We start from the raw sequence: 9022 nt of genomic DNA, 5'->3' as shown, positions 1-9022 counted from the left end.
GGGGGTCGGTTCTGCACCCGCTTGAGAAGGGCGAGGGGAGCAGTGCGGGGGGGCTGGGGTTGGGACCGGGACCCGGGCGGCCGCGCTCCCGTCCGCCAGGCCCTGCTGGGACGTGACCCAGGTGGTCGGGCTCCCCGCTCCCCTGCTGTAACTCAACAGACTCCCGGCATCCTGATCTGCCCCCCGCCCCTTATTGCTGATTCCAAGCCACAATCCCCCTCCCGGCTCTTCTGGGGTGGGAGGGATCCTGCCCCGCGGTCTCTGCCCCCGGCTCAGCTTCTCCTTGCTCTCCTGCACCAGCTGGCGCAGCGCCCCCGGCAGGATGACGGAGTACAAGCTGGTCGTGGTGGGTGCGGGTGGCGTCGGCAAGAGCGCACTCACCATCCAGCTCATCCAGAACCACTTTGTTGACGAGTACGACCCCACCATTGAGGTGAGATGGAGCGTGGACCTCCCCTGGGGTGCTCTTCCCCTCAGAGCCAGTGCAGGCCTTGGTGCTCCTGGGCACTTGACAGATGTGCGTTCCACCCCAGAGCCAGCTGCATGTCAGCACTGGGCAGTGGAGCCCTGAATAAACAGCCCCCGATGCGCTCCACCCCAGAGGTGGCTGCATCTGAGAGCTGGATGAGGGGTTCCTGTATGATACCCCCCTCACAGAGATGAGTGCCCTTTGGCAGTGTTGTCCCCACACACACACGCACGCACCTATCCAGCTGTCTCCCATGCTTTGTAGGACTCCTACCGGAAGCAGGTGGTGATTGATGGGGAGACCTGCCTGCTGGACATCCTGGACACAGCTGGGCAGGAGGAGTACAGTGCCATGCGTGATCAGTATATGCGCACAGGCGAGGGTTTCCTCTGTGTCTTTGCCATCAACAACACCAAGTCCTTCGAAGATGTCCACCACTACAGGTGAGGGCAGGCCTCTCTCCCTAGCTACAGTCCTGGCCGTGCTGTGCTGGTAGGAGACTCTCCCCATCGCAGTCCGTTTTGAGCTTGGAAGCTGTGGTCCGGGTTGTGTCAGGCACTCAGCCTGCCATGGCAAGAGGTACAGAGCCATTTGGACGTGGGGAAGCCCAGAGCTGGGGGGGCTGAGGTTGAGTGGGAGGGTCACTAGCTGGAATGGGGGAGCAGGGAGTTGTGGATTTGGAGTGAGGGGCACCAGCAGAGCTCAAGGGAGTCTGTACCCAGCTTGGGTCCAGGATGTGTGAACACCCATATCCTCAGCACCAAGCACCCCTGGGGCTCGTGGCCTAGTCTTTCACCTCCAGCTGGGCTGCACAGTGGGGGCTGCATGCATCTCCCTGGACCCGAGCTGGCCGTTCCCATCTCTGGTGACCCTCCTACCCCCAGGGAGCAGATCAACCGGGTGAAGGATTCGGATGATGTCCCGATGGTGCTGGTGGGTAACAAATGTGACCTGCCCTCCCGGACGGTGGATACCAAGCAGGCTCAGGAGCTGGCAAAGAGCTACGGCATCCCCTTTATTGAGACCTCAGCCAAAACGAGACAGGTACAAGGAGGGGGCATGGGCACAGCAGCCTGGTCTTTTCATTGCAGCTGCTAGGCCGGTTTGATTGAGATTGCGGGGGAGGGCATGAGGATGGTTTTAAGTGTAACCTGTTGAACTTTCAGTGAAAATTCTTGCTGTTCCCTGAAGTTTTATTTGCAGATTTCTGGGGCATGGCCCTGCTCTAGTTCCCTGGTTGGATCTCATGCCAGTTCCATGAGATTAAGGAAGAAAGGGCAGCCAGTTCCCAAGTGCTTTGAGGGAGCTGTTTTCCTTGTGATGGGTACAGCAGGCCTAAGGAACTCACTGCTGTACATGTTCCATAAGGAACAAGGCTGTAAGCCAGGGGTGGGCAAAATGCGGCCCGCAGGCTAGATCCAGCCCGCCAAGCCATTTTATCCAGCCCGCAGGGCCCCTAAAAAATTTAGAAAATTAATATTAATCTCTCCGGGGCTGCCTGCCTGTCATGCGGCCCTCGATGGCTTGCCAAAATTCAGTAAGCGGCCCTCCACCCAAAATAATTGCCCGCCCCTGCTGTAAGCACAGCCAGATTCCTCCAAATGACTGAGTGTTCATGAGGGTAGCACAGGTGTCGGCACACCTGTTTTGCAAAGTGTAACAAACACCACACTTGTCAGGGCTGAAACCAAGCTCAGTCTGAAAAATTCTGTCCTGGATCTGCTTGTAGGGTTCTTCTGGGTCAGATGTATGAGGTCCTAAGTGCTGACTCCTATGTTGGATACTGTATTGGATGCTGAACTACACGTTAGTTCTGAATTGGGCTAGTTGTTCCTTTGGGTTCTGGAAACCTCGAGGCCTGTTCCCCACACTAGGGCAGTGAGCTTATGTAGAAATCACCTGCACTAATTGTAGGGTTTCTCTTTTCTCTGTTCCGGTGGCTGCATTGCACAAGGGGGTGGAAGATGCTTTCTATACCCTGGTGCGGGAGATTCGGAAACACAAGGAGAAGATCAGCAATGGGCGCAAGAAGAAGTGTTCCAAGAAGAAGTGTGTGATCCTTTGAAAGAGATGCATGTGCTGGTGTGGGAGAGGAGAGGACGTCCCCTGTCCCCTCCTCTCTTGGGTCCCCTTGGCATACAAATGATGGCAGCGGAGATGGTGGGTTGAGTTTGGAGCAGCTGGACAGAGAACGCAGCAGAGACTAGGCACATGACTGTTTGCTTTGTGTTGTGGCTCCATTCACCCTGTGCCCCAAAACTCCAACTCACAGCAAGTTTAAGAACTTGGAAATGTCTCCCTACTTTGCCTGGCACCTGAGGTTGGGTTGAATCCTACCTGGCCCAGAAACTCCAATCCACTTTGCTGACCTGTCTGACATGCGAAGGAGGCACTGCCTAGAACAGCTCCAGACAGAAAACCAGGCAGTGACATCTGATGGGTCCAAGGACTGTAATTTGTCCTTGCCTGCTCATAATCCACTTGGACACAGATGACATGCTTCTGGCATAGTAGACTCTCTCACTCCCGCTCTTTATCCTGTTTAATAGCCCTCCCTGAACTCTGTGGTCCCCTTTGGGTAGATAAGTTCTGTCAGATTCCTCTATCTGGAGCTGGGGAAGCAGGTTTTGGGTGGGCTTTTTAAGGTTTCAAGAGGAAGCACTTATTGTGCTTGGCATGCTTTTTGCTGCCCCCATCGATCAGGGGAAGGCAGGGAGTTGGCCCTTTGGTTGCCTGCATACTAAATTGTTATCCAAAGTGAGCAGAGATGTTTTTTGTAAAGGGCAGTTACTACCCAGAAGGGCATTGTCTTGTCTTGTGTTGACAGCCTCTTCCATTGGCAAGGGGTTTCTCTGCAGGGAACTGCATGGCCTTTAGAAAGAGAGGCAAAATCCCTCTTCATGAGCAGGGTGGAAGGTTAGAGTCCTCCTCTCTACTCCTGTCAGAGCATATGGGCTCTTCCTAGGGAGAAATCGGCTCACATCTCGAGAGGAGGAGGTCCTGTTGAATTTGGAAATGGCGTAGCGGTGCAGGAGATCTGGTTCCAGGTCTCCCTTATCCTCTCTTGACGTTGAGATCCACATCGCCTGAAACAACATTTCTGTCCTGCTGTCCCAGGTGAGATCCTCAAATAAACCTGTGAAGAAGTTAACCCCAGCCACGCCACCATCTGGTCCGTCTGCGCCTTCCAAACCTGTGTGCCTTGAGCTGCAGAATCCACTGTGTGTGGGATACACCTGTGCTGCAGTGGCTTGGCTTGATTCGTTGTGGGGAGAGGGCAGGGGCAGGTGAAACCAGTAGTTCAAACCCTGCCTTGGGGTCCTCAAGAAGGTGCATTATCCACAGTTCTGGGTGGTAGAGTTCTTGGGGTGGAGGAAGTGAAGGATGTACAGGTAAGTAACCCCAGATTCCCTTGCTGTGGCATGCATTGTCCTGTCGGCCTCTGTTCTAGATAGAGCTGTTTCAGTGGTTAGCAATGGGGGTATGTAGTTGATGGCCTCTAGTAACCAAAGACCACCAGGTCCTGAACTAAGTCCAATCTTGTTACTGCAGAGAACTGCTTCCCATTGTCCCAGCTGCAAATTTACTGTGCTCCATCCTAAAAACAAATTCTGTTCCTGTCACCGCTGCTCACTGGGGGGAAGCTGTTCCAGGCCATCACTCAAATTCACAGAAGTTTAGGCCTGGAAGGGACTTCATGAGATCATCAGGTCTGGCCCCCTGTGCTCTGGGCAGGAAAGACTGCTGGGGTCAAATAACCCCAGCAAGGTGTGCATCCAGTTTCCTTTTGAAGATCAGGGTAGGTGGCAGTACCACCCCTGCTGGGAATCTATTCCAGAGTCTGATGTATTAAAAACCTTCTTTCAAGATGTACTTTCAGTTTATTCACAGCCAGTTTAGATCCATTCGTTCCTGCAGCGATGTCCTCGGTCATTGTAGAAATGGTGGTTTGGAAGGGACTTCAGGGGTTGTCTTGTCTGGTCCCCAGCAGAGATGTAAGATTTGCTGCTCCACCCTGGACAGTTGCCTCCCCAGCTTCTTTGAGGAAACCTCTTGGGATGGAGATTTCAACGGCTTCCACCTTCCCTGGGTTCCAATAGATCCTCTGCCTCTCTCCCCTCTTCCCCACTTGTTTTGTAGAGTGATTTTTGTTATTTTTGTCTCTGTCCCATCTAGTTTTGCTGCGAGGCTAAATGCACAGTCCCTATTTTACAGACAGGGATAATGAAGCACAGAGTGGGCCATGGATCTTCTCATGGTCGGAGCCAGAGATGTGCCTTGTTTCCTAGCACTAGATCCCAGCATGAGGTTGATTCACATACCCAAGTGATGCCTTCCTTGGTTCTTAAAAGAACCAGGCTTCTTACTAATAAGGAAGTCTGTGGGGAGCTACCATACATTATAGGGGGAGTGGTGTGCATATTAAATCATCTGGTGAAACATTAACAGGTGAGGCCTGTGGGAGAGGTGTGACAGGTGCAATCACTTCTCACTGTGCATCGCTTTGCTTTGCAGCCCCCAATGCGTTTTGGGGCCTTCATAGCTGGTTTTTAACACTAATTTTGGTGTTTGGAGGTTCAGCGTCTTAGAAGCTAGGAACTTTTGTGCTCTACAGCTGGCTTTTGAACCACCCAAGAGCTGCCATGAGGGGTCTGCAGCAAGCAGGCCATGAGAATGGGGCATTTAAATTTGTTGTTGCCTGTTTGATAGACCAGTCTCTAGGGGAGAGGAGTAGCTGGCTGAGAGGGAGTCTTACTGCTGAAAAGGGGTCAGATTCTCTTTTGGGGATAGGTTAGTTTTCAGCTCCCTGTATTCACTTCTGGTTGGTTCCTAGGATCTGGTAAAACAGCCTTATATCTACTATATATTATTCTGCTGCAGACACTTTAGAGTTGTTGGATTTGCAATTTGGGATCTGCAGAGGCCTGTGGGAGTGGGGGCGGGGGGCCTGGTCTGAGACAATAGAGGAGAGACTGAGCCCTTGCCTAGGTAGTCTCAGGCAGACCCTGCTTTGAATGCATTTTCGCATTTATTATGTTTGTAAGTAAGTCTGGGTGCTCCTGGTGTCTGCCCCAGCTTTCCTGCTTCTGTCTGGGGAAGGATCATGTTGGTGGGGGTCCCAGGTACCGCAGCTGGAGGTACGGCCATGCTGCCCCTCTGGGCATGGTCCAGGCAAGGTGCTGCCTGTATGGTGGCCCAAGGCAGAACAGCACTGGCAGCAGAAAGAGGATGGAGAGCAGGCCCAAAAGCAGGCATCTGTGGGGAAGATGGGCCCATGGGTGAACTAGCAGGGCACCCAGGGCAGAGAGAAGCCTGTGTAAAGAGAAACATGGACTGCTGTTAGAAGAGGATCCAGTGCTTCTCTGTTCCTTCTGTGAGCTGCTTTGAGTCTTTTTACACACATTCAGGAAAATACCCCTGAGGAAAAAGCAACCAACAAGTCTGCTTGTAAGCCTTTTGAAAGGTGAGCTCACATGAGCTAAGCCAGGGCTCAGAATCTCCCCCTCTGCCGTTCCCTTCTGATCAGCTCTGCAGCAAGGTCAATTTAAACACTGTTTCTGGGATGTGTTTGCCTGTGCTGCAGTTAGAGGTGTTGCAGCCAGCTTGGGTACCAACAGCAGTAGTGTGGGACAGCAGGCCTGATCATGATCACACAGCTGGTGTCCCTGGTGGACTCATGCAGTCTGTATTGCCACATCTGCTGCTGGTACTCAAGCAAATGTTCATAGGGCTCACTATGCAGCAGCCCCACTTCCTGGACTGTGCAGCTGGACCAAGCTAGGTTTGCCTTTGGCTCAGCAGAAGGGGGTATTCATTTATTTTTATTCTTTTATTCAGGCTTGACTTAAATCCTTTGTAAACTATCTTAGTTTGCTTTAAACCAGGCTTACATCTGTGTGACCTAAAGTTGTTTTTAAGAGCTAGTGTGACATAAACACATCCTGGCTTTGGACTGCATCTGTTTATATTAGGCTGATTTAGGAATTGCACCTTGAAATCAGCATGACTTTTTCCCTCATGTTGATCAGCCCCTGGGCCCGAGTTGGTTTTACATGGCCAAATTCACCAGACTTGCTTGTACCACTCTTAGAAATCTCTGCCACCAACTACATGGAGTTCTGCTGAGTGACCACAGGAGGTGCACAGGCAAGTGGAAGTGGGACAAGTTTGCAGGTTTGTGACCAGACAAAACTCTAGATGGGCATCTCACCATAGAGCTAATACTCCCAACCAGCAGTTCCATGGCTCTGTCTGTCTGCTGGGACCAAGTAGATTCTGTACTCGTGCATAGTTCTCTAGGGCTGTTCCAGGCTTACTGGAAGAGATATGTGAGGATTTGACTGCTGGTTATGTTGCAGCAGTGCTGAATATTCAAACAAGCTCTGTGCAAGGGAGCACTAGAGGCTGCATACTGTTGAGGGGAAGGGGACAGGTTGGGTCTAGTTGGGAGGGTGAGGGACATCTGCACTGAAGGGACCTGGAAATGCTTTGCTGTCTCAGAGACCCATGTCACTTTCACTGCCTCTGAATCCTGAGGGTCTGAGCCAGATCCATGGAGGTCAGTGGCCATATGGTTATGCTGGCTGGGGTATGTCTGCTCTCAACTGTAGTTAAAAGCTGTGAAGATAATCTTGACCTCTTTTAATGGTGGGTGAGGTGATGGTAAATGCCTTACTGAGGCAGCAGTGGCAAGTCAAAGGTGTGCTTACCTCTCAACTGGCCTGGACACAATGGTTTCAGCATGCCCAACTTCCTGACAGTTGCTGTTTACCACCTTAAAAGAAACAACAAAGTGCAGTGAGGACCAGTGAAGGATAGTTGTTTGTGTGCTTCTGTTCTTGCTTGTGGACAACAGTGGAAGAACAAGGATGCGCTTAAATCACTAGGTGTTCTCGAACTCAACTCAGTAGGGGTTGGGGAGGAGCCTGGCTGTTTTCAGCAGAAAGCTGCCAACTTGCTTCTGGTTGGCAAAGCTTTTCCAGACAATTAATTTAGACCTGAAGTAAAAAGGGAATACATGTTTTCCCACTGGAAGTGGGAGGGGCTTGTGGGACTGAGTGTCCCAAGATCTGATGGAAGCAGAGCAGGTTTTTTTTTTTAAGAGACTGGGCATTTATGTGGATAAATAGGAGCATCCCATGTCCTAAGAGGATTGTGAAAATGGTGTAAGCTTGTTTCCCTGTCAGTGTAATAACTGAGCACCTAGCAGTCCCCTTGTGGCAAGGAAGGGCTGCTATTCCCCCCACACAGTGGAGGAATGGAGGCCCAGAAAGACTTGAAGCATCAGAGGAAGTCTGTGGTGTAGTAGAGATTTGAATCCAGTTCTTCTTTGTCCTAGGAGAGGGCTCTTAAGTGCTCAGTAACCCCCATAGCTAGTTTGGAATGAATAGAAGCTTTCAGCAGTACAGCAGATTTCTAATGAACAGGGACACTAGGGTTTCTGTCTGGTGTTAAAGGCAAGATGCTGTGGCGTTTTTGGTGCTGTTTGGGCTGATGAGTCTGGACCATGCCTGTTTCAGTTGTCTACTTTCCACTGGGAAGGAGGGCATGCATCAGCTGCCCCCAGTTCAAAGTTTGCCGCTTACTTTGTTAAAGCCCTGTTCAACTGCTGATCTCTAAATCAGCTCAGAGTTCTCTCTCACCCTTATCCTTATCTGTAAGGTATGGAATCGCTGCATCCACTCTAGAAGTGGTGAAATGGGTACAGAGAAGTGGCTTGTATGTGAATCCAGTGAATTGGCATCAAACTGAGGAGTCCTGAACTGTGTGTGTGGCACACAGCAGACCAGGGAGGGAATAGCAGATAGGGAAGGGGGCAAAAAAGAGAGCAGCAGAGTGGGCAAGGGAAGGGGATTGAAGTGGCACTTGAAGAGGGTGCAGAGCTAATTTGTGACACGCCTGCCAAAAAGGTTGGCCTCCATTGGAGTAAGCTATGCTGGGGAGTTACCCAACCAAAAAAAGCAAGTTTTAATGCAAGGAGCTTTAAAAACATCTCCTTTCCAAATGTGAGAGAAAGTGGTCTGTTGGTAACATCAGTTTCTTCTTACAGGGAAAATGTGTGTTGGTGGGGTGCGGAGGGGGGCTGCATCCCATCTCATAATGGGGGCTGTTAAGATAAACAGGTGCCTTACGGTAAATGCTCAGCACAGACAGTACTTGAGAGGCAGACACACACATTACTAGAGGCCCTGCATTTTTTCTTCCTCCACTAGAGAACAATTTTCTCTTGATAAGGTACAAGGATCCTCTCAGCCCATTTAGAGCCTTCATGGGCTGGTGGGAAGAAGCTTTTATCAGGGAAGGGGTAATGGGCAAGCACAATAGAGGGAATTAGCCCACTGAGGGGGGACAGCAAGATTTGGTGGTGGGTAGATAAGGGCCAGTTAAAAATCGAGAAGCTCCTTAACTTAATTACTATCTGCTGCTCACATGAGCATCCTCACCCTGGCCCACCTTGTCATGTGATGTCTTGCACAGTCATGGCAGACTTTAGGTACTTGCATTAACATTGACGTGGAGTTCAGGCAAAAGGCTTTGTATCATTTGGAAGCA

The 9022-nt window shown here is 51.1% G+C and overlaps 2 protein-coding genes across 2 annotated transcripts in view; one reads left to right on the top strand and one right to left on the bottom strand.

Moving 5' to 3' along the window:
* Window positions 1-3625, top strand: part of LOC112547860 (GTPase HRas-like) — a 27004-nt gene extending 23379 nt beyond the window's left edge. The window contains exons 3-6 of the mRNA XM_006014929.3: window positions 301-433; window positions 734-912; window positions 1354-1513; window positions 2424-3625. Of these exons, the coding sequence (XP_006014991.1) occupies window positions 323-433; window positions 734-912; window positions 1354-1513; window positions 2424-2534 (561 nt within the window). The 5' untranslated portion in view covers window positions 301-322 and the 3' untranslated portion in view covers window positions 2535-3625. The remainder of the gene's footprint in view (window positions 1-300; window positions 434-733; window positions 913-1353; window positions 1514-2423) is intronic.
* Window positions 3626-3778: 153 nt separating this feature from the next.
* Window positions 3779-9022, bottom strand: part of CCDC155 (coiled-coil domain containing 155) — a 27998-nt gene continuing 22754 nt past the window's right edge. Inside the window, exons 17-19 of the mRNA XM_025196527.1 lie at window positions 7180-7244; window positions 6681-6785; window positions 3779-5782 (exon numbers count right to left, since the gene is read on the bottom strand). Of these exons, the coding sequence (XP_025052312.1) occupies window positions 5572-5782; window positions 6681-6785; window positions 7180-7244 (381 nt within the window). The 3' untranslated portion in view covers window positions 3779-5571. The remainder of the gene's footprint in view (window positions 5783-6680; window positions 6786-7179; window positions 7245-9022) is intronic.

The sequence above is a fragment of the Alligator sinensis genome, unplaced genomic scaffold (genome assembly GCF_000455745.1).
Source record: "Alligator sinensis unplaced genomic scaffold, ASM45574v1 scaffold647_2, whole genome shotgun sequence".
NCBI lineage: Eukaryota > Metazoa > Chordata > Crocodylia > Alligatoridae > Alligator > Alligator sinensis.
The sequence above is the reverse complement of the archived record's forward strand: the minus strand, read 5'-3'. Positions and strand labels throughout refer to the sequence as shown.